Source organism: Pygocentrus nattereri, chromosome 27 (genome assembly GCF_015220715.1).
Source record: "Pygocentrus nattereri isolate fPygNat1 chromosome 27, fPygNat1.pri, whole genome shotgun sequence".
NCBI lineage: Eukaryota > Metazoa > Chordata > Actinopteri > Characiformes > Serrasalmidae > Pygocentrus > Pygocentrus nattereri.
In genome coordinates this window covers 12,880,367-12,905,685 of record NC_051237.1, presented here as the reverse complement: position 1 = coordinate 12,905,685, position 25,319 = coordinate 12,880,367, and the positions used below count along the sequence as shown (strand labels likewise).

General features: G+C 39.8%; 2 protein-coding genes across 2 annotated transcripts in view; both read left to right on the top strand.

Annotated features, from left to right (window-relative positions):
- The first annotated feature begins 53 nt into the window (after positions 1 to 53).
- On the top strand, positions 54 to 7,048 carry LOC108430538 (protein phosphatase 1 regulatory subunit 36). Its single transcript, XM_017703079.2, has 11 exons — positions 54 to 458; positions 689 to 753; positions 866 to 949; positions 1,384 to 1,520; positions 1,640 to 1,709; positions 1,820 to 1,918; positions 2,574 to 2,714; positions 3,735 to 3,777; positions 4,169 to 4,392; positions 5,727 to 5,921; positions 6,050 to 7,048. Exons 1-11 carry the CDS (start codon positions 408 to 410, stop codon positions 6,321 to 6,323), a joined length of 1,383 nt encoding a protein of 460 aa, XP_017558568.2. The 5' UTR covers positions 54 to 407; the 3' UTR covers positions 6,324 to 7,048.
- Positions 7,049 to 8,886: 1,838 nt separating this feature from the next.
- The window catches only part of sdc2 (syndecan 2), a 31,923-nt gene continuing 15,490 nt past the window's right edge, over positions 8,887 to 25,319 (top strand). Inside the window, exon 1 of the mRNA XM_017703108.2 lies at positions 8,887 to 9,318. Coding sequence (XP_017558597.1) covers positions 9,259 to 9,318 — 60 coding nt within the window. The 5' untranslated portion in view covers positions 8,887 to 9,258. The remainder of the gene's footprint in view (positions 9,319 to 25,319) is intronic.

Here is a 25,319-nt window from a genome sequence, read left to right as displayed (position 1 = left end):
GTCTGCGCGGGTCCCGCCCACTTTTTTCCAAAGCTTTTTTTCGGTCAGCAGCTTCAGTTTTTCAGGGTTTGTCAAAAAACAATCCACGTCTCATTTCACGCCGTTTCTCGAGACTGCAGGCTGTTATTAACAATCTGAGCGGACAGACCGCGATGCACTATCGCTAAATTAAAACAACACGCTCTATCACTAGCGTTTGCTTAATTTTAAGTATAACAACAATATAACGATGTGGCAATGATACAATGTGACAGATATAAAACGGAAAAATTGCTGTAATAAATGTTACGATCACAGTTAAAGTCGCTATGCGCAGTAGAGCTTTTGGTCTGATTGGCTGTTGCTAGGATACCAGCTGTCGGCGTCCCAGTGTAAACAAATTCAGGTCATTTGGAGTTTCTGAGGAGATGCCTGAAGTGCAAAGTTTCGAGAAGATGCCAAAACAGCTCAAGGAAACGGTGAGGAATTTCATTTATGGAGTTATAAAACTGTGAACAGAATTAAACAGCGTATGATAAATGTCAATATAACTGCGTTTGTTTTTGCTGCCGTGTTGCTGCGGTATCATTGATCGATTGCAAGCGGATGTAGCCATAGAGCTAACAACGTTAACTAAGCTCAGAGCTTTTTCAGAAATGCATGTTGACTTAAAATGATCGCATTTTATCCTGTTTTATGTGCTCAATAGATGAGTTTACCACCTCCTGGGAGATGGAGCTGGAAAGATGAAACTCAAACCCTGGAGTTTGTTTGGTAAATAACTGATTAACCCGTCTTTTACGTGCTGATTTTTTTGGTCACGGTGTGAAACAATAAAATATGAGCAGAAATTTCAAGGAAACTATTAACTGTTTCTTGTGTGCAGTTTTAATACATCTGTGGAGACTAAAAAGAAGAGAAAAAAGACAACATCTACATATCAAGAGTCTTTTAGGAAGCATCTAGAAAGGTACATCAATTTTTTGTGATTGTGTAACTGATTTCGTAGTGAACCATTCATTTAAGACATACTTTAAGCTGGTCATTTAACATGTTTGCTTCATCTAACCACTCTAAAACACACCTGATATAGCTTTTGAATAAGACAATAACAGATTGTAGAGTTAACACATTTCTAAAACACGGATGAGCATATAGAGTACTGAATCTTATTTATTGATTTATTTGTTGCCTTGTAAATGAGTGGTGGCTACTGGTAATAGTAGTTAGTAAATTAAGCATTCAAAAAGCATTCTTCACAAATCAGAGCTTGACGTGAACAAAACTGCATTACAGATCTGTAGCCTAACTGTGGCTTCATTGCCGTGACATTTGTGTAAATTATTTATAGACAAGATGTGCAGGGAACTAATAAACTGAAAGTTATACATTGCAATATTAAAGGATCTCACAATGCAAGCCGTCAGCCAGAGGAGGGCACTGTGGTCTCAGGAAAACTGTGGGTCCAGCTGAGCTGAATGCCTACAAGTCTGCTGTCAAACGTTCACAGAGGGACTCAGTTACAATCGAGCACGTTAAACGTATGTTTATCTTCTGCTTATGTAAATAATAATACTGTCAAAGTTCAAACAGTCAAAAGTCACAATGCTGCCACATCCACTCAGTAACTTATAATGAGTTGGTCATTTTCATTTTATAGAGGTTGCAGTCTCATTAGTGCAGGAAAATGAAGCACTGCCCATTCCACTTTGCTTTATGACTGTGATAAAGTAAGTCTTTTTCTGCTCATTTTCCTTCTTTCCAACTAGTTAGTGAACAATACATGGTTAGAGTCATGCTAACGGCAGCTGTAAAAATGACTTTGTTGTTTCGAGTGCAGGAGTCGAGAGATTGATGACCTCCTGGCCAGTCTCTTGTTGTACCTCTACTACCACTTGGAGAAGAAAGCTCTGGAGGAGTGGCCCAAGCCCCGCATGGCGTGAGTCTGAAGATAGGGATTAAGTGCTATGTAAAAGCAGGCCATGTTTGAAGGGATTACAAATAATCTCATGGCTTCTTACATCTACTGGCATCCAGTTTATTGTGAATATGTACACAGCAATGGAGCTACAGAGATACTGAAGGTAAATGGAGAACAGTATACTTTCAGAAATAATGATAACCTTCAGATGTTGAGTGTTCTGTTAGTTTTGTGCTGTTATCCAAATATAATTACATGATCACATATTATGTCTACATTCTGGCCTTTTCTATTTGTTTCCATAGCAAAAAATGACAAAAACATTACAAAAATGTAAAGGGTGTTTTTTCCTTTCCACAAAACAGTTTGTACAGTAGCTTCTTATCGAATCTGAATCACAATAAATATCTTCTCAAAACGAAAGTTAAAAATTCACAATTCTGACAGGATTTCCGTCCATTTGAATATAGAAAAGAATATTGCGAAAGAGCGAGACTGCTGCACATTCTGACTGAAGGCTTGATATAGATGTCTTCATTACACTCTGGAACTCATTATAATGAAGTGTAAACCACAGCAGTGCTAGCGCTGACCTGACCCACTGCACTGGTGATGGCTAATTGCAAATCTGGATTAGTTAACAGCGTGATCATCTTTCTCTTGGCTGTCGCAGGGAGCAGAGTGTGACGGAGAGGCAGGTGATGGCAGAGACTAGTGCTAAATTGGACCTGGCCAAGAAGCATCTGGCCTTCTGTTACTCCAGTCTGGTGTTGGGAGTGGGCCTGTCGCAACATCATCACATGGCCTGTGGCAGGTCAGTGCCCACCATCAATACTTGGCCTGTCATTGCCTGTTCAAATGATTGGTTTAGATTTAAAGCTGATTGGTGTAGGCCTGCCATGTAAAAACATTGTAAATCAGAACTCCTGAGTGAATAAGTAATTCTTAAAAGGGACAATGGGATTAAGACAGACACATTAAAGATAACATCACTTTTGCCAGCAGGTTTATCAGATTATGAGATGTGAGTTATGAAAAGTGTTGCCTATGCCATGCTACATTTTGTAGTTGTTCTGATAATAAAATAAAAAAGATTTTAGGTCCAGTCGTTCATTTCTCACTCCTATACCTTAAAGGGGAATACCACAGATTTTTTAACATTTCTATATAGTTCAGATCTAAACGAAGTCATACAAGAATGGTTTGACATGTGATGGTGTAATGTTGAGAAATGTGCCTACTCATGTATCTTTCAGTGCTGATGTTAGAAACCAGTAGTCACTGGTCCACAATATCATTAAAGTCATTTTTTCTGTACAAAAGCACCAGTGAAGTTTTATATGTACTGTTGAGAATAGAAAATAGCAGTAAATCTGAAAATGTATGTTTTCTAATGGGATTGATTTGCCTCTCAACATACATTTAAGGCCAAAATCCTATTGTATTATAAAATTATGTCTCGGGCATCAAGCAGCGTATTTGTAGTAATTTCATGTAATAACTTCCTGTGAGGTGGCTTTTAAAGGCATTAAACTCTTCAGACATCTGGTAGCTATCACCACTGCTCTCTAGGAGGTTTCTCTAGAATTCTGCACTTAAACCACTCTGAATTACTTTTTTACTTACTCTTACCGCTTTAACCATTCCATTTTGCAAAAAGTACGGAATTACTCAGCTAGTTTGCATTGTTTTCCATGGGGTTACTGAATGATAAGCTTTAGGATATAATAAGAGTTTTACGGTGGTTACGGTGATGTGGCTTTCTTCTGCCCTAAGGTGTGGTAGTTAATTAAGGACATACTGTGCTCTAAAATATTATGATTTATGTCCACAGGAGCAGGGTGTCATCCACTTACAGAGACAGGCAGCTCTATGAGGTGAAAACAAAAGAATATTATATTGTTGTTCAAAATTAATTTGCCATAATATTTCTTGAATCAGTTTTACTCATCATGACCACACTCACTATTCAACTGTCCATTTTAAGATTGTGAATAGTTTAAACTCTAAGGTTTATATATGGTCTACACTGTCACACTCATAGTTTCCTAGTAGTTACTGTGTAATTAATAGTAGTTCTCAGTCTTATGATTAGTCTCTTAGTCTTATAGAATAGATAAGAATAGAAGAAGAAAAGAATAATAGCTGATTAATAAACCAAGGGGTGAATGATTGTAATTCCTTGTTCAGCATGCCTTTAGAAAAAGAGCTTTTTGCCATATAATCTATTAATAGTGAAGGTCTGTGTGTTATGCATTTGTATGGCAGTGTCTGTACAGCTTCTTCAGCTATGTGGCATGGGTTACCTTTGGAAGGAGGGACCTGAAGGGAATCCAGGCTGAGATTGGTCGCTTGTTCCGATCTGACACCTTTAATCCTGCCCTGAGGATTGAAAAGCAGGAGCCGGAGCAGGACGAGGAGGAGCAAGAGATCACCCAGACAGAGGGCCAGTCTGAGCCTGGGGAGTCCAGACAAACTGTCCCAGCCAACAGGTCTGAGCCAAGTATCAAACAAACTGAACGGAAGTCTGTAGAGCTTTCTAAGTATTCTGTACAGATGAAAGTGTAAGCCCAGGCACTAAAATGAATTCAGATGAGATTGATTCTAATGATGAACATCAGCTTGTAAAATGCATTGTCACATCTCCGTTATGCACATTGTCACAGTTTTATATTGCAATCTCACATTATCATGATGTTTTTTTACACCCCTAATTGATTAATACCCTAGATAATTCTAGATAATTTTTTATGGGTACTAATACGTATTAATTTGCTAATATAATATGTAATGGGACTGTGTGTGCCAATCTATTATTGTATTACACATTGTTCAGTGGATGTTAAAATACATCTTAGGAAGCCACTCATGCAGCCATTACTTAATGACTGGAGCTTTGGCCAGGAGGAAATGTCATATGACTATGCTGGGCTCACACATACCATGTGCGACAGCATGTAATATCAATATACTTATTGTCACTTTCAAAACAACCTACCTATTTAATTTTACAGAAGGAAAAAACACCCCTTAATTCCAATGGATGTTAATGGAACAATATAATACATAAATATTTTGGATGATTTCTGTTAATCCATTTGTAAGCACTGTACTCAGGACCACTAGATTTGAGTCCAAATCAAGTCTAAGACTGAGACTTGGACACACTGAGTTTGAGTTAAGACCAAGACTTTGTAGTAGTTGAGTCTGAGTCAATACCGAGGCAAGGAGGGTCTGAGACTGGGACAAGACCGAGAACAGGTTACGATATTTTTCAGAATTGAAAAATAAAAAGAAATAAAAAAATGGAATTATATGAATAAATTTACAATATAGTTAATTGTAATGCTGAAGAACACCAACCTAAAATTAGCATTACTTGGACAGGCTACAACATTATATATTATAATATATTTTGTAAAATATAACAAATAATATAAAGCTTAAAAGTATTTTATCATTAAATGTAAACATATTAGTAACATTCTGATCTGATCAGTAGATGTTTGAAATTTGGGACTGATGAACATCAGCAAACAAAGAAAACCCATTAAACCTTCATGGAAAGATCAATGACATCCTCAGCTGAACTTGAGTGGTCTCGAGAATGATTTCTACCTGAAACTGAGGCAAGACTAAGTCTAAATGATTTTAAGGCTGGGTCAAGACGGAGGCTGTTAATTTGCCAACTTGAGCCCAGTCTCGAGTAATACAACACTACTATTCATCATAACATTTTTACACAACGTAAAGGGCAACTGCTGATGAATTGATCTTCCTCTAGTGTCAGTAGCACTCACTCAGTGTCTCCTGACCTCTGACCCAGGAAATCTAAGCAGCGGCCAGCTCGGGGCAACATTCTGACCCAGCGCTCACCCCTCATGGTGTCCCTTCTTCCTTCCCCGAAAGAAAAAGCCCCTCATTTGTTCCAGAGATCCTTCAGCCACACACAGCAGCCACCTAAACTTAGAGAGGCTGAGGTTCTGATGGAAGAGCTCAGTCAACAGTTAGCCTCGCTCAGGTAACAAATGAGTTACAATTTACTTCCCTCATGCCACCGAAAAGGGACTAATTATTTAGTACATAGTACTATTTAATTATTTACTACTAATTATTTACCTCCTTCTCCATTGCCCTCCACCCTTCTAGCTTTGGTGTACTGGGAAAGCCTCTGAGCCAGTTTAGCTGCACCACACTGATGCCTCATGGAGCAGAGGATGAGGGTGAAGAGGGAGACAATGAAGATAACACTGAGGAAGATGAAAATGAAAACACAGTGCAGTATGAAGCACATATTATGGAGGGCAAGACCTCCTTCATTGTCCAGAGATCCACCACAGCATCAGCAGGCAAACGCAGCAGCCTAAGCCGGGCTAACGCTTCCAGAGCCACCACAGAGGTGCTGTCATCAGACACCGACTGACCATCACTGCTGTGTGTTTGTGTGTGGTGTGTCCAATTGTCTACATGAAACCTTAAATAATATTTTACATGAAACGTAAAGATGGAGTTATTACTTGGTTATTAAGTCAATAACTCAATAATAAAACAATAAGCCACGAAAGCCTGTGCATCACTACTAATTTATTATGATTTTATCACTCCCCCATGATAAAACCGCAGTAATGCACAGCCTCAACTGGCTTATTGCTTTTATAAAACCAGCAGCCAACATAAAATATGATAAAATACACTATTTTTAAACTTTTTGTCATATAACAATAAACATATGATAACACGGCACTGTTAAATACAAAAATGTTCGCTTTATAAGTACTTTTTGGGCACAAAATGACCACTGCGAATCTTATTTAGTCCAGTGGTGTACCTCTTCTCGTTCTGGGGCTGAATCTGAAAGCTGTTCTAGATCAGGCTGGATCTAGTTAAGAACACAAGTTGTAAGCCCCTCAGTTTAAATGAAACTTCATCATTATACTCAATGTTAGTCAATATGAGCAGCATGAGAGTCATAGATAATTCCATTAACAGCACAAGAGATTTTTTCTGCCATGGCATAGTAATGCACAATTCAGTAAGTCACAATTCAGCGGAAAGTCATAGGTGTGCATATATCGTATCAGCCAATCAGATTTAAGGAATGGAACTATCCATTGTATAATAGAAGTTTTGGAATGTTAAGGGATTTAATTAAGCTAAGAATTTGATTTTTTATTTTTATTTAGGTATAACTTGCTTTACCTCATTGTTTGTGTGGTTGATTTATAAATCCATTTTATAACAGAATAAATATAAATCAATTTTATAACCATAAAAATGGTTAAGATGTAAACACAGTCTTTTAGAGTGGTTTGATGTGAGATGCTACAGTAGTGAAAGGAACCAGGCGCCAGAAGCATTTAACGCCTACTTCAGAAAGCCAGTACTAGAAATGGTAACAAATCTGTTACCTGATGCCTCAGACATTGTTTTATGATCGTTTTGGTCTAAAATGTGTATATTTCTTAAATGCATCATGGCAGAGAGGTACATGCAGGGAAATAGTACCCACTATTTTACCATTATCAGCACCACATATAGACATGTAAATAATGGCTGTATTTGCATTGTACACATCACAACCCCTGGTTCCTATCACCTCTGTAAAGAAATCTGATTCACTAAGTTTGTATACAATAAGCCATTTCACATCAAATTACTTTGCTTACGTCTGATTAGCTGAGTTCTACAGTAATGTTGAAAATAATGGTGGAATTCTCCTTTAATCATAGGGCACTACCACTAAGTGGTGCTGTTATACAGTGTTATTAAAATCTTACATACATACACTCAAACTGTTAAAGCAATCCATTCAGCACATCGTCAGATAGGAGGTGTACATTAAACATCTTATCATTAAAATTAATTTTCTAAGTGTCTGACACTTTGCTTCATCAGTCAGTGTGTAGCCCTTGTGGCATGGCGGACGTTTGTGCCAGCATGTGTGTTGGCAGCCTTCAAGAGCGTAACTGAGAAGAGCAGAAGGAGCTTTGCCATCACCCTAATTGGCTGGGTAATCTGGGACACCGTGGCCAGTAATCTGGGTCTGGATAAGCCTACTGAGGAGAGCAGTGAAGTGTGTGTGTGTGTGTGTGTGTGTGTGTGTGTGTGTGTGTGTGTGTGTGTGTGTGCGCGCACGTGCACTTGTTTTGTTTTTTGGGAGGGGGAGCTGTGTGGCATGATTTCTAAGTGTGGGAGTGACATCTTCAACTCTGATATCTTCACACAACCCTTGTCTGAGTTATGCAGAGGTCCTCTGTAATGGTTATATTCCAGCCCTCACTTTGTATATTTATTTACTTTAATATGGCACCCATACTTTTCCAGAGAATATTTTAAAAGTACCAAAGTTAGACAGGTAATCTGGAAAAATAGATCTGGTATGGTGTTTCTTTGTGTACTGACTGGAGTGTGTTTTCTGGATCCTACACCACATTTCATCATTCATCCATTAGGGGGAGACAGCACATATCGTACAGGTGAACGAGGATGAAGTTGGTCCCTATTCGACAGCTTCTTAGTCGAATTTTCCGCTCCACCTTAAACGGCCTAGCCTTACAGGCATCCGAAAGCGCCAGAATGGACCTGCTGCACCGTTTAAGGTGGAACGGAAAATTCGACTAAGAAGCTAACTTCAGCTTCGCAGACAAAAGGCAGAGCAGACAGTAATGTGAGAAAAATGTACATTTTGTACACAATTTTAAGGTTAAATCTATTTTAGTTGTACATTTCTGAACCCTACCTAAAAAATGTAAGGAACCTGAAGAAAGTGAAAATATAGTTGCAACAAAGAGCAAAACCAGGCGCGAGAGGCTGTCTGTACAACCCTCAGCAGCAGTAAAGCTTAAAGACAGCGAGAGGAAACTAAACACTCATTTTTACTGCACGCCGTGCTCCCCCTCCTCCTCCCGTCTCTCTCTGACGATGCGCCCATATGGTCGGTGGACCTGTCAATCATTGGCCAGGCTCTCCCTCCTTTGACCCGCATTCGTGCTCCGCTGAGCGTTTGCCACTGAGGGCGAGTCGCTGTAAACGTGTGGACGCGGCCAACTCGTAACCTGCGGACTTCGAGAGAAAATAAAGAGTAAAGATTAGGATTGCTTAAACTCACGGCGCTTCTAGGAGAACGAGTTTCAAGAAAACAAAGGAAGAAAGAAATCCATGTGCAGAAAAAAAAGTGCGCGCGGAGGACTAGTGTAGCGCGAAGCAACACGTATCCGGTGGGCTCGCACTCCTGAGTGAAAGGCAGGGGGAGAGAGGGCCGAGGTGGGGGAGAAAACGGGAGAGTTGCTCACAAGTGGAAACGGGGTTTCATTTTTTTATCGTTTTCTGCACGAAGCCGCACACTTGTCCGAGGAATTATGAGGAACATTTGGATGCTATTGACCCTCGGCTTGGCTGCCTTTCTTTCGGGGGAGAGGGTGAGTTTCAGCACCGCTTTTCCTCTGGGGTTGGGTAGCTGGTGGGAAACTCTTCGGCAGGCGATGTTGGCTGGCACTGCCTTCCATGTTGCGCTGCACTCCTGGGCTCCTAGGTTATTTACTGCCTCTGTTTTGCGCCCCCTTTTTCACTTTCAGCAGGTTGTAGGAAAAGTATTAGTCTTAAACGAGTCTGCTTTGTAGCGGCAGCGGCGTGTATTCATTAATATCTAGCGTGCGCCAACGTCCTCCGTCACTTTGTCTTGTTTATTGACGATTTTTTAAAAGGTCAGATGCCTCAAACGGCTTTTAACGGTCGTCTCGACCAAACGGACCGTTTCTGCCAGCGTTAGGACTTTAAACACACATGAGGGAAATACGAGAGGCGACACCTGCCTAACTTTTCGGTCTTTTGTGCTGGTTTAAGCTGTATCCTGTGCTGGCTGCTGTATAGTTTTTATGTAAAGTAGCCTACTGCGGAAAGTAAATGATTACTAGGCATATTTGCCTACGAAATGATCTGAAAGCAGTGTCTCTCTCTGCCGTTGTCAACGAGACGGCGGTTTTGATTTGCTTTTCCCTCGGACTGTTTATCCGCGCCTCTTCAGTTTGTCCGAGACCAGTTTGACATGGAGTGCCTTGGTCTGCTAAACATCTATGCCAGTGAATCCGAGCAAATGCCTCTCTGAGCTGCTGTGCGTTTTTCAGTTTGTTAATTGGGCGAGATAACATTCTTAACATTCTTCCCCGCTGTGTCTTTGTCTTTTTTACTGCCTCTTCTGTCTGTCCATTGTGTTTAATTCTGATATTTCACAGGTGCTTTCCAGCTCGTTAATGGGAAGGCGATTATTTGAAATAGACAGAGCTTAGACAAAAGTCAGCCTTACACTCGAGGGCACATAACTCTCTTTTAATATACATATCTCAGTGTAGTGACTGTCCACTGTTCACGCCATATCTCTGTTTAGTGGTATTAGTATCATGTAGGACTTTTCAGAATTGAGCAGTTTAGAGAGCTTGATCAGATTGACAGGTGCTGACATTGCAGTCGTTAAGTAAACGCCTAGTCACCCGTTTTCTTTGTTGTTTTTGCAATGTACTCCAGCATAAGAAGTGAAATTGTATTTGAAATGAAAAAAGTAAAAAATGTAGACCGTCAGTTTTAATTTGAGGGCATATATTTTTATTGGGTCAACTGCTTAGGAATTACACTGTCCAAATGTAAAGAGGCATTTTACTGATTCATGTTGTTTCCAGACCAGCTGTGTGTTGTTACATCATTAGTTCATACAGAGGCCCACAAAAAGGTCTGGGGTTGATGTGGAATTTGCACATAGAGTCTGTTTCTCTTGTTTCTAAACATGCAGACCCAAAAAGTGCAAGTAAATCAGGCCATCATGAGGCTGAAAATCACTCAGAGACATAGACAAAGCCATAAGTGCACCATAGTCACGAATTTGTTCATTTGTAAAGAAGAAACAATGTATAGTGAACTTTTCAGTAGTAAGCAAACTTGCAGGCTAAGGAAGACCACCCTAGTGGAGAACCGAAGAACTGGCTCACTTGTCCTTATTGGTGATCTGACTGCTGTTGAATTTTGAAGTATACAGAAGCACCTTCACTGGTCAGATCCAGGTGATGGTGCTTCGTCTTGCAGCAGGACAAAGACCCGGAGCATGCTGCAACCTAAAGCAGCTCCGGGGCTTTCATGACCAAAATGTGGAATATTCTTGACTGGCGAAGTCAGTCGCCCAACATGAACCCACTGAGCAGTTATTTCATTTACTGAAGACAAGACTGAATGCAAAAAGCACAAAAAACTGAAAACGCATTATAGCCCAGATGAAGCATCACCAGGGAAGATAAAACCTATCTACGCTCTTAAAAAAAGATAGTTTTTAAGGGTTAATTAGTAGAGAACACAGTTCTGTGTAGAACCGTGAATACTAAAAGAACCCTTTGTATGATTAGCGAGTTCTTTACATTGTAAGAGCGTTCTTGAGATTGATGGAGAATATACCGTAGATCGTTCTATACAGAGCATTTTTGAAAAGGGTTCTTCTATTGACACAAGCTTGGCATCATAACTATAGAAGAAGCCTTTTTGGTGAGTGAACCATTTAATCATTTGAAGGGTTCTTTGAGTGTTTCTGTATAACATCAAAAAGGGTTTTTCTATTGTTACAAGCTTGACATCATAACAAGAAGAATCCTTTTTGGTGAGTCAACCATTTAATCATGCAAAGTGTTCTTTAAGTCTTCATGGCTTTATATAGACCCATGGTCTCTACTAGAGAACCCTAAAAGAATAATATTTTTTAAAAGTGTAGTTAAATATGTGGATCTCTCATAAACTACAACTAGGTAATGTGAAATGGGGGGACTAAATATAAACTATGAAATGGAAAGGCTTATGTATAAAAATGGCAATAATTCCCTTATGACTCACCTAATGTGGCTGTAGCTGCATAGCCTGGAGGAGTGTAATGTGTAGTATAAGATGCCCGAAGCACAAGAAATATTTTTAATTGTGTTGCATTAGGCATAGAGCTTCATGACAAACACTAACTGTGGCCTTGCATAATTAACTAATTGCCCAGGCCAAAATAATTATGATTCATGTTCTAGTCGGATACGCAGCCTTGTGTATTGTTATTTTGTGGCTTCTACCAAATCTCTGAATATTTCAGATTTATCCACATGCTACATCATAGTTTAGTGTCCAAGTGATTTAAATATGATCTTATATAATCCTCTGTAATGTCTCACGTGCTGTACATGTTTCCACTATAGAGGCTGGAGTGTCATTCTGTGATATGTCATGAATTTTGGAACTTGTGCTTGCACTACTGAGTGATTCATTGTAGTCCATAGTTAAGCAGCTCTGTAGTAAATGAATGTGTATAACCCAGGATCCAATCTCTTGTACGTTCTTGTGAAATGCCACGGGGCTGGCACTAGCGCCAGTGTAATTCCATGCTTGACTGGCATGCTGGTTTGTGCTGTCTCCTCCCATTGATCAGAACCTCAGTCAGTGTGCCCCACAGCCATGAAAGCTGTATCAATCTCAGTGAAACCTAGCAAAGCACATTGATTCTCTATACTGGCATCATGTTGACATGGCAATTAAAGTGCTCTGACTGGTAACCACCAGGCAAATCTATGTGTTGATTACAACTGATGTGCTTCAGAAACCACATTTCTCTAGCTGACTAAACAAAAAATCACCAAAATCAAGTCAAATTACAATTTTTTCTAGTTAATGTTATGTCTAGCCGGTTCAGGAGAAATATTCATGCATTCTTTTGTGTTAATGTTTTATCTGTGTTTTTAAGCAGAATTTTCCCACATAAATCAACTGTGTTTTGATTTGTTGTCTGTGGCCAGCTGTTTGAATGTGTCATTTGCATGGGTTTTTCTCAGAAAGCAAGGGAGCTCTCCAGCTTTCAAAATGGAGATTTATGCAAGGTCACTGATCCCTCACCATCTGAGACTTACCTCATAGAAATATCTTTCTAACAGCTGGGAATTACACCTCTTCCGAAGGCCTACATAATTAAAAATGATTCTTTCAGGTAAAGAAGAGCTAGAGGAACCAGTGCTAATGGTGACACAAGTTATCCCAGCAAAGCAAGGCATATATTTACAGCTCAGGTTAACAGGGATCATTTTGAGGTAGTGTGAAAGTAGCTGATCATTTGTTTACAGGGAGAAGAATAATTTTTATTGTCGTATGCCAAACTCACCACGGATGATTGCTTCTGTCACTTATTTTCTCTTGCCTGAGAGCGCTTGGTTGCTGTATGTGTTACACGTTTTGGTGATGAAGTGATGAACAGATCAAAGAGAAACTCACATGCACACTGACCGCTCTCTCACCCCTAACTCTTGCTGCTCTTTCACCTGAGGCTGGTTTTCCGTTCTTTGTTAGAAGCTTTGAGGTCCTGGGCGCATGCTTGCATTTCCACGGTTTTGGTTTGTACATTTAGTGCTTTGGTAAATGTGCAGTATTAAACATGGATCATTAAAGCTCATAAAATGATTTCAGACTGACAGAAGTTGTAGTGCTGTACATGACTCAACATCTGATGACAAATAGTATATTTTTTCTTCTGCATGGCTTGTAAAAAAGTAATCATGGGATCAAGAAACTTTATATTTTGGATTGTGATGGCTCTATACTATGAATTTGATGTGTAAAACAGCTTTACAAACTTTAACAGGCAGCTTACAGCAATTGAGTAATATGAGGTGGATCCAGAAAGTTGATAATTTGTTGAAGACGGCATATATCACACTCAGCAGCGCTCATCAGTGCATACAGTGCACTGAATCTGTATTCTACAGCAGTTTGCCTGCTGTTCTTTTCGAGTGCTGATAGTCTGTGATGACATAATCTGCGGATGAAAACATGTCCGTAATACCCCTGAGTGGTTGATCTCGTAAAAGCACTGCTTTCAGCGCAGCCCTGTGAGAAACAGTGCTGCTGGTGCTGTCATCTGGCTGGAATCTCATTTGGAGGAAAAGTACGCTGGGCCCCTCTATCCCTTGTCACAAAATGACGTGCCTGGCAGTGAGGTGTATGCTTGGTCACATGGCAGAGTCAGATGCTTTGCTGAGCTGCTAGAAACATGTTGAGGTTCTCAGTAGTGTCATGTGTCCAGTAGTTTGAAAAAGGTCCAGACTGTCCTTTCACCTGCTTGACTGCAGGAGAAACCAGCTACATTGGGAGGAAAATAAAAATATTTAGGATGGAACTATGATATATTTTAGTTTTTGATCCAATATTTTCATGCAAATGTTTAATTTCTATTTTACTGATTAATTAATTACAGATTATAGTGTATTAAAAATTGTACAAATGGCAGTTATTTGAATAACTTTACTCTTTCCAAATATTTTAATCATCAAATTTATGAAATTGTTGTATAAACATTGCATTCTTTACAACAAACATAAGCCTAGATTTCTAGTTAAGACCTTCCACAAAACAGCAAATAAAGATAAACTTGCTACATTAACATTAGTTACTCACAAATGTATGCATCATGGTCTTTCTCCTCTCAGTAGTCCATCAGTTTCAGTGCACTTATACAATTATTTTTATCATGAACACACACTGAAGCCACCTTTTTCAAGCCATCCCTGCAGCAGGGTCTTTTGGCTTGCTCCATGTCTTCACGTAATCCTTAATGGCCTCTGCAGGCCAGGCTCTGGCGCGTGTGACGGAATCCCAGAGTGGTCTTGTTTTGTCATCAGCTACGCAATTCTAGCCCTACTGATTCTCTCCCTCGAGCTAAACTGCTTCACTTTGTTATTATTACTCTGTCTAAGGTTACTCCCGAGAACAGTGGCATTATTCTTTCTCTCCTGTTTCCTCAAAAATGGAAACAGTGATGAGATTTGTCTAGATACACTCTAACCGACTGCTTGTTTATATCAAGAGCACAGACATCTGTGGGACGTATGTGCGCTTGCTTTTGAGCAGCCATATTTTCGGCTATCTTTTACTCTGAGAGTTGGAAGCAGTTTCTCCACATGGAGAAAGTTTTTTCATACCAGTGGGAATTCACAAACAGCTCAAGCAGAAGGGAGAGCAGCTGAATGTGGCAGTAGTCAATGGTTAATACGCCAGCAAACCCCAAAACTACTGCTATGGACAGTTTGAAAGTGTCTGTTGAGAACTTTTGCCCTCTCACTAAACACTATCCACTATACACGCCCCTCTCAACTTGCTCTTGCTTTGATTTCTCTTATGCATTAAAGTTTTCAGAAAAGTCAAACTTATAGAGTCCCCCAAATGTAGTTGTTCAGAAATCAACTTCATTATTTAAAAAAAAATGGACAAAAATATGGACGGAATTCAGGTTGCAAGCTGCTAATACTGTTTTTAGCTACATATCATACTTTTGTGCAGTTAGCTACATTAACTTTGTAGCTCCAGAGCAAAGCAATAGAGGCAAACATATTTTAGCGGACTGAGTGCATTGGAGAGAAGGGGGAAATTGGGTAAATAAATTTTTCTGTCAAACTATTATTTTAATAGCACAGCACATGGAAAGTTCTTTAGGAGGCTTTTAGTTGAAGAACAGTGTGATTAAGCTCAGGGTTCCAGCATGGGGGGAAGGGGATCCTTTAAACAGTCTGCTTTCTGCATTTCAGGCTTGTGGAGAACGCAGGAGGGGGCTGGCTTTGGCAGCCTGTGAGCTCTTTACTGAGAGGGCACGGAGTGTCACTGTCTCATTTGTCAGTGGGGGCAATGGCAAAGCCATATGCTGATGTACTCATGGAGTAAAGGAGCTTGGCTTACTGCGTGGCGATGAATACTGAGACATGCTTGCTGGCTGACTTGTTTGTAGTAGAAATACCATTTGTGGATTACAGGAATACGTTCCTCAGCCATTTTGAGTTGTTGGCAGACTACTCTGAACGTGGCAGATTACTAGATTTCACAAAGATAAATGAACATGAATCAGGACTAATTGTGATTTATTACAATCTGCATGTAATTTGACACTGCGTTGATGTGCCTACATCAAATCAATTCTTCATTCATTTCTGTGTTGACATTATCGCTGTGCTAATACACATCTTTGCAAGCATGACAAGTGGAATGTACAGTACAGAAAATGCAGTGAAGTGCAGTAAAATGTATCTGTAGCATTTTCAACCATTATGTGTTGGAACATGTTCATGAATATGCCATCATGTGGTCAGTGAGCATTTCCTTTGTGTACTTTAAACTGCTGTGGAAAGCGTCATGACACATTTAGCACAGCTGTTATCAGTCATAATTATGGGTGCTCTTTATCCTCAGTCAAACACATCTAATTGAAATCTCCACTGTGCTTTGTGGAGCAGAAGAATGCACTTTAATGTCTAGTGTTTCCATTCTGCCCAGCCTTATGGTCTAACTGTGCTGGCAGAGCAGGCCATAGTCATATTGGCCAAAAGGCATTATCTAAGTTGATGATCTTGATACATGATTAGAATTATAATTAAGATTTAGAGGAGTAGCAGGTATGCAGTAGTGTTTCCTTAAGCACATGTGTCCTCCAGCTAATGGTCACTGCATTCCTTCACATACTTCTAAATTGTTCACTAATCCCAAAGCAAAAATTCTCAGAAATGAATAGCCCTATTGCATAAAGGTTGCATGAAAACTCCTTTTTGCTGATAGCATCTTGCTTTCCCTGGCTAACAAACACACATAGGCATGAGATGAAGTTTTAAAGGTTACTCTGAGGCCATCCAGTCCCTCAAAAAACCTAATTTTTCTGAAGCAGAATTTGAGCACTGAAAGTCCGTCCCCCCAGCTGTTCTGAAACATCGATTTCTGGGGCGCTGGTGGCAGATACCATATCCAATGGATTTAAACTGTGACCACATAATCAAACTCGGAGAGGGTACATTTCACGGAAAAGGGGGTTGAGTCGAGCAAGGGGGGAAGCAGCCTGAGATGATTGGGCAGAGGCTGAGATTTTGTTGATCTTTAATCACAGAGGGTCAAAATGCACCCCAACCCTGTCGCAGTTTTGACGTGCTCAGGCGCATTAATGCGACAGCTCTGCGAGCGGGAGTTAATCTGGACTAATGCACTTTGTTAACACCCATCTGTGTGCTATATACTCGGATCTGATCTGCCCTCACATCCTGCAGGCCTCTGCCGTGCTCTCTGTTTAAATGAGGGGGCAGAGGTTTGAGAAGCTTTAGAGGAGATTGTTTGAACAAATGTGTTTTTTTTTCCCAAATGCAAATGTAAGTGAGAGTTATTTCAGAACTGTTCTTTTAAGACTGCAAGCAGCCTGTCATTATGAGTGGGAATTGCAGGTCTCTGAGCAGGGCAGTCTCATCCAGACATGATAGTTTGTGTTTTCCATTTTGCTCTCAGATTCAAATTGGAGGGAAAGTGCCAAAGTCTCCCATGGAGACTATAATAACTAAGCAAATTTGAAGTTCCCATACAAAGTCAAGCAAGGTCACTTAAAAACCTTAATGAGCCCTTTCTGTGGAGTTGATACATTGCTTAATGGTATACCAGTACAGTCTGTTTGGCTTTGGAAGAATGTGGTAATATTGGGCTTTATAAATTGTTGTGTGTTGCTTGTGACCTAGTATCTGTCAAGACTCCAAGAAGAAGACTGCCACATGAAAACCTGGGCTTTTTGACCTTTTTGACCTTACCCAAATACATTGCAAATATTTACAGTATAGCAATTTGCCTTGATTACATCAAAGAGCATACACATTTAACAGAAAAGGAAGAGTGCTGACAGTCCAAAGAGTATCTAGTGTTGATGCAAAAAAGGTTGTGCAACATGAAACCATTTCATTTTTAAGGAAACGTTCACATTGTATTTTTTGCCAGTTTGCTGTTAGAACAAACCTTTGTATCTTCAAAATGATAACATTACAGGAGGAAAAAAGTATTATTAACCTGCATTGGAAGTTAACGTAAAATTATTTTTTTGGGGGCCATTCCTTTTGGTCCTTTCATAATGAAATGTTAAAACAATACAGGAAATTTTGAACTATGCAAAACAGTAAAAATATAACAAAAATCATTCAAACTATTCTTTGACTGTGAACCATAAAGCATTCAGTCATAAATGAACTTGTTGTATTTAAATGAACGGGCTATAGGTGAACTCCTACAGTCAATCACAATTACACTTCTTGAAAATAAATGTATAGAAAATGTGTAGTGTCATGTATTTACATGTTTATAACATAACTTCTATGTGTAGATACTACACAGGCCCCCTCATGCATGACAACTCTGATAGGGTCTACCACTTGGCCACCTGGACTAAAAAAACGAAACCCCACATGCCTTCACTGACATGTAGAGATGGGACACCATACACAAAAAGAGGTACACAAAAGTGTGACAGGCTTTCTGCAAACAGCGGTGGCCCAAGGAATAACAGATGTGTACAGAAATCTTTCCCAATTTCTTACAATTTGGTGTTTACAACTAAAATAAAATTTTAATACCTAAAAATCCACAATACTGTCCCTTTACTGTGTCATGGAGATGACAGGGCCTTAAAATCCTGAATTGTTCCATCCAAGTGTTTATGATGTGTCTAAACTCATGGGTTTTCTTTTTTGTAATGGTAATTTCGTAAATGTATGGCTTATTTTTATTGCAGTTTTTTTGTTCCAAATGCCATAATTTAATGACTACAAAAAAGCTCCATGTTTGTATTAATATGCTTCTGCTAGAAATAAGTTGAAATTAATTTATTAATTTACTCTGTGGAAATCTAAATGAAGCATAGTGCCAGTGGAAAGGTTTTATGAAGGACACATGCTTGATAGTCCTGCAGTATATACAGGCATCTACAGTACCAAGCACAAAACACATGGTAAGATCATCAGGGACTGGAAAACTCCTGTGGTTTTTCTTTGGTGTTGCAAAAGTCATTGAAACATGGTAATTAAACACAAGTCATTCCATGACCGTAGTCTGTCACACATCCAGTTTCTGCATTTGTTTGATGAACAAAAGAGCTTTATGCATCATCGGTAGGCTATTTAGAGTCTCCCATGTTCCCACGAACCAGCAAGCATTTCATCTCAGGAACCAGTCAGATTAGAGTGCCTCACCGCATATGGAGGCAATAAGACACAGGGTTGAGTTGAACGAGGCTTGTGTTGTTTCTGGGATGGTAAAGGATAGACTTGATAACTGCACACATTCTTTCAGCATTACAGTAGGAAGGAAAAGGAGCTGGGCCAACTTCAGTGTGAGGTTTGGCAGCAATTTGAAAGCTGTTTTTAGTGCCACAGTTTATCAACAGTCTTTATCTCATGTATGATGAAGGGCAGAATGGGCAGTTTTGGAGCCTTGGCATGGAAACGGTCCCTACGGAGCCTGTGCTTTCTGTCCCGATAAACTGCGCAGCTTCAGGGGTCCACTGGGAGAGCCTACTCCTCTTCCTCCTACGCGCTCTTCATCATGAAAGATTTAAAGTGCAGACAAGCTCTGGTGCAGGACCTATTTCTGTTTGCTGGTGTTCAATTATTTACATAAGATAAAATATGAATTAAAATTCTGTCCTTATGCTTTAAATACACTCCAAAGACAAAAAACAATATGTGGGAAAATGAAAAAACTGTTTTCCCTTCAAGCGTTTGTGTTTAGCATTGTGACTGATAAAGTTTCTATGGGGTGAAATAGTGACATTGACTTCAGTCAGACCAGTGAATACAATTTATAACATTTAAATATTCTGTTCACAAATTCATTGCACTTTGCTTTAACTCTGATTTCAATAACTGTAACCTTTTGATTATGGCGCAGTATTTTAAGTTTCGTCATTTGCTATTAAGTAATTGTAGGTTGGAGTAGGTTTCAGTAGGTACATGGTTACATGCTTTCAGTCAGTCTGGATCAGTAGATGGAAATTTCCTTCTACTGATTTAGTAAATTTAGTTCTGAGAATTCAAAGTTGCCCTGACAGATCACAGAGCCTTTGAGTGATATAGGGTTTTGTTATGTTTATAAGCAGCCTCAGCTAAATATACCTTGCAGTAATCATAAGAAAAGTCACATGGGTATGGACTTTGGCATTTTATTTTAAGCCAAGAGTGCAACCAAAACAGAATAATAGAACAGCAAGCTTCACAAGCTTAAACGCATATTCTGGTAGATGCATATATAATACTAGCAGTTCTTTGACCTGGTCATTTTGTTTATGTTCCTGTTTTTTTTGTAATATATATTGTTGTGTTAAAAAGGGAAGCTTATGATTTGTAACGAATCAGATTATTTACCACAGCCTCCAAACAATTAGTACAATAAATTAAAAATAACTTTATATTACTCCTTTATTTATTATTATTTTATATATTTATCATTTATTTGCTATTTTTATATGCCAAATGATCAGCGTTCCTGTATTCTCAATTTTAGCACTTGTGTAATCAATTGTTTAAACATTGTCTTGTGAATGGCATAAGTCTTTAGGCTTTCATTATTTCTACCTCAGTGTGATATTCATTTTATTACACTGTATGTAATCACTGAAATATTAATCTTTTCCACAGGGAAAACTTCTTCGTGATCCAGAAAACGACAGAAGTCGTATTGCATCCTTTGTATAGTGAGTGTATTGTAATCTGTTGGAACTAACAGACATATGAACATTATAGGCTGCTTTTCTGTATAAACAAAGCATTGACAGTAAACAATCTGCATTGACAATTTTCAGAAACAATGTAGTCGCCTATGTCAACTAATTGTTGCAACCATTCACTGCATCATTTTAAACTGCTTTTCATTCCAGAACAATTCTGACTGCCCAATTCTGTAAACGTGTCCTATCAGATGCTTGTGCATCATCAGGAGAAAGGCACTAACACATCCTTCAATCCTAATGAGAGTATGACTTTTGTGGACGCCTGGATACAGATGGCAGCAGCATTGCTGAGAATCAGTCACAAGTTCCAGTTATAGGATGCAGTCCTCTTAGCCAGCTGTGACACTCCAAAACGGTCAACTCAGTGTACAGGGTAGCTTCCTCTCCTTCAGGGTTTAGACCTTCTATGCATGTGTCCTGATTTGCCCGGTGAACCCCAGGGAATCAGACTAATCCCCTGCATGTGCCGTTATACCCTCAGTGACTTCCCAAACTGTTAATCCCCAGTGCAACTGTGCCTCTGTGTGAATGTGTATTGGGTCTGCAGAGCAGGCTTCTGTGCCTCTGTGTAGTCAGTTTATGGGGCAGGATTCTTGTAGTGTTTGTAGAAAGGTTACCCAGTTGCAAAAGTCAATTTTGTGCATGTTACCAGCCTGTTTTTGGAACAGATTGTGCACTAACAAAATTGATTGAAACGTTTATGTTTCCAGAGTAAGAGTTGAATATGAAGCTTTGAGCTTGGGTGCACAAATGGAATATCTGTTCCTAGAACAGTAATTGTGAGTGCTGCAGGTTGTGGATTAGTCTCACATAATGGGATCACAATTCACCACCTGGTGCTTTGGCCTGCGGCTGGCAACTCTTCTTTACACCGTTTTTCTGATTCGCCTACCTGTTCCAGTGATACAAAAGTGTATCCCATCTCTTGCCTCTAAAATATCAATTTAGTCACATCCCTAGTTCTTTTTTATGGTTGGTTCTACAAGTGAGTGCAATGTCCCCAAATCTAAAACCAATTACAGAAAAACCTTTTTCAGTGCCAGACATATGATCTTCTTTGTGTTTTTCACTTCTTTCATCTTCTCATCTTGCTCTCTTCCTCTAGCTGGCACTTTTTGCCTTCCTGTCCTAGTGACCACACCCCTCCCCCTGCTGCAAATGCCATGGCCCTCTGACTCTCTGGAGGCCAAATCCTCTTAGGGAAAGGGTTGGATGGGAATTCAATTGCAGCACTGTGAGGATTCGAGAAGATCAGTCACTGAAGCGGTGAAATTGCCCCCAAGCTTTTATCTCCACAGATAAGAGCCCATTTAGTGCACTAAGCGATGTAGAACTCTGGCAGGTCATCATTTTTTGATGTCTGTGTAAATTAATTGCAAGACATTTTATGTTGTCACAAACTTTGCAAAAGTTTATGTATATAAATCTGTTGCATATATAGTATGTGCAGCAGCAGTAATGGTCAGGTGTCTTTGTGATGCCAGCATTAAAGTAATGACTGTCTGTTTCAGTGGTTCTCACACCACATTGGGGGTCTGGAGCATGTTTTAGAAGGATCTCTCAGCTCTCCTTTAATGTGCTGAAAAGGACATTGTGGCATTGTTGTCTGCCGTCTTTCGCCCCTCATCCGGTTGAAACTCTTTCAAGGCCCAGCCCCTCCTACCTCAGAGAGGTTAATGAGCTGACACCTAAGAAGAGCTTCCTGCCATAGAAGGAAAAAGGCCAGTCTTGAGACTGGACAAAGCATCCCACAGCCACTCTGGTGGTGGCTGAAATCTGGAATAAATTCAGCTCTGAAAGGACAGCTAATTTAAACATTAGTGTCTCTTGGGTGGAGGGGTGGTGCACAAAGGTCTTACCTTTATCTGACCAGACTGGAGGAAGCATGGACCATATGAAATGGGTGACATGAAGAGCAGTAAGTGAGAGAACTTCAGTTACATGATGCAATGACAGAGCCAGTGTATAATGGAGGAATTTAGCACTGAAGCATTGAATCCCTGTTGCGGATGCCCTGCTACTGCTCTTCATGCAGTCGTGCTCTGGTAATGTTGATGTCAACAGGTTACTGTCATAATATGTCTCTCCTAATACTGACACTTGTGTCTGCATCTTTGTGGTTTATAAAAATTACTTTGCTTAGACATTTGATTTGAAAGTGTTCTCTCATATTTCATTATAATCTACAACTATTTATTTCACCTAATGGTGTTTTTGATACACTTATTGCATCATATAAACAGACTGATTGTACATTACTGGTGAAATTAATTGGTGGTATCTGTAAAGAACACTTAAAAACCATTTAAATTCCAAGAAATGGGTGATTTGTCTCACATACCAATACCTATGACCAATATTGTGAAGCAATTTCTGACGTGTACACACACTAGTAGATGGTACTGAACAACACACTGGTTTTGTAGAGCCTTTGTAGGCTTTTTGCACTTGAAGACGCAAGTGCAAATGAACGGGATAAACACGAGACAAATGAGTTACGAAATTCGAATGTGAAACAACATTCTGCACTGTTTTTTCCAAGCAAGAGAAACTGCTGCATGCTTACATGTACAGATATGAAATATTCATCCAGCAAGTAAATCCTATTCATTCAAGCTTGGTATGTTTTATTAGTCACGCAGAACACAGCTTTTACCAAAATAAAACATTTCAAAGTGGAACTGTATTAATATCAGGACTTATAATGTAGTTAAGTTAGAGTTAATAACAGTATCAGTACTCAGCATCGGCCAATACTCAAGGATCAGGTATCAGAAGAAAAAAGTGTTGTTGTTGTTGCATCCATAGATAAAGGCGTGTTTGTTGTAGTGTAAAACAGACACTGGGGTGTTTTCAGTAATACCAGTAAATACCGGTAACTTTTGTATGAAGCTTATTTTTAAGCCTTTGTCAGTCAGGTTTAGGAAACTAAACAAATTTCCATTCCTCTGTTTATTACTCTGATTTCACTCTGCTGTATCCCCTTGTTTGCGCTGAACCTTCTGTAGCTATATAGTTGCACCGACAAATAGCCAGCCTGCCTATCCATGTGCTGGTCAGGGTAATTACATATGCTCCAAGGATGAGCTTGCTCCTCCCTTCTTCCTGATGTACCACCTGTGTTTGGAGAGCAAAGGAGGAAATTCCAGACACGCTTTGGTCTGAAAGAGTGCATTCATCCCCTGAATACACTGGACAGCATGAGCAAAGCTGGGGTCCCTGGAGCATGTGGGGAAAATTTTGTTTGGGTCTCTCATGGTAGATGTTAGGTTATGTGTGCTCACTACTGCTTTCCCACTGCACTCTAATGGATCAGTCTGCTGGGAATAATAAGGGTCTTTATATATTTTAATTTCCAGTTAGCGCCATTTAATTTTCAGTAAGCATTGTTAGCATTTGCTTGGATGCCGTTCAGTTTAAACTCTGTAAAATGCATAAATCAGTGCTCACAGTAGTGGTTGATTATTGATCCACTAGCAAGGTAACTGCTGTAAACCTGTGAAAAGCACCTACTCCCACCAGGAGGTTGCCAAGACATTTCAGTCAGCGCTTTTCTCCTTCTCCCAAAAAGATCTGGCATGTTCAATCAGGAGTTCCTCTAGAGCATTTCTTCAGGATGGAATGCCTTTTAAACATTGACTGCATGCTGTAGTGAACCTCTCCGACCTGCACCACATGCCAGCCAGCCAGCCTGTCCAGCTTTGTTCGGGGCGACTGCCGTCTGGCTGAGTTGCGCTTTATCTGACTCTGAGCCCAGTACATGAGGGGCTTTCGCAACAGAACCTTGTTAACTGCCGGAGCATCTGTTTCCTAAAACACACACCTCAATGCTCGTTCACTGCATGTTCTTTAGGCTCCTGAGAGTACTTGCCAGCGTGTTGTCTTGAGATTTCATTTCCTGCCTTGGCAAATACATGCATGTGTCAGTGGAAACCTCAGATGGAGGTGGAGCCCTGAAAGGATCAGGCTGGTATGCAGCACACTCGGAATGATGCAGTGTGTGGCAGCAGGGCCAGATGTGCGTTTTACATCCACCCCCCTCCCAGGGGCACAGTAGCTAAAGTGGAAATCTGATTTGTGCTGTGTTAATATTAAAGGGAAGGGGTGTCATTGGGGCTGTGAATTAGCCCTGACAGGTGCTAATTTCTGCTTCATTATGTTAATTGCACTACAGGTCATCAGCTTAGCACTGTTAAGGAGTGCATATTGCTGAATGCTCATTTCCTGAAAGTGCTGCAGCAAAGGTTGCAAGATCTGTGACTAATTAGTTTGAATGATTACACTAAGTTGTAGTGATTTACTGGATAATGCAGCATTTTTAGGCCCATATATACGCCAAACATACTTCTTTGTGAAGAAATGAGAGCAGCAGTTAATAATGCTTATAGATAACTCACAATAATTTAAATAAGAAAGAAATGCAAGCCACTGTTTATTTCTCTTTTGTTGGCTGGCACCATATTTAATGTGGCTGTGAAGAGGTTCTCTGTACTCATTGAATCATTTTTGTGTGTTTCAATAGTGTAAAAATTATTCATTGGAATATTAGCTCTTTCAGCAATAAAATATAGGGGCCAAAGTAGTTTGGCCTTTAAGCTGAAGCAGTGAAGCTTCACAAACAGCTCCTGACATCTCAAATCACAGTTTACATAATGTGCGGTTCTGAACGCACAAAAGGCTTGGCTTTTGTGTCACAGTCAGTCAAGGTAACAAAAAGTACTGCTCATAGTTCCTTTTGTGCTGAGGCTATGAAGCCTTTGTGTGATTTATGGAATGAGTGAGGGCTAGTCTTTAGAAAATTATAGAGTCATAGAAATAAAATGTTTTGATGTTAGAAATGTTAGTGGTTATGTTTCA

Bases quoted from the DNA above. Each gene is read 5' to 3' on its own strand.
- LOC108430538 (XM_017703079.2), top strand. From the start codon at position 408: ATGCCTGAAGTGCAAAGTTTCGAGAAGATGCCAAAACAGCTCAAGGAA. The intron at 1,521-1,639 runs GTATGTTTATCT...TTCATTTTATAG, and splicing joins TACAATCGAGCACGTTAAAC to AGGTTGCAGTCTCATTAGTG. The intron at 1,919-2,573 runs GTGAGTCTGAAG...TGGCTGTCGCAG, and splicing joins TGGCCCAAGCCCCGCATGGC to GGAGCAGAGTGTGACGGAGA.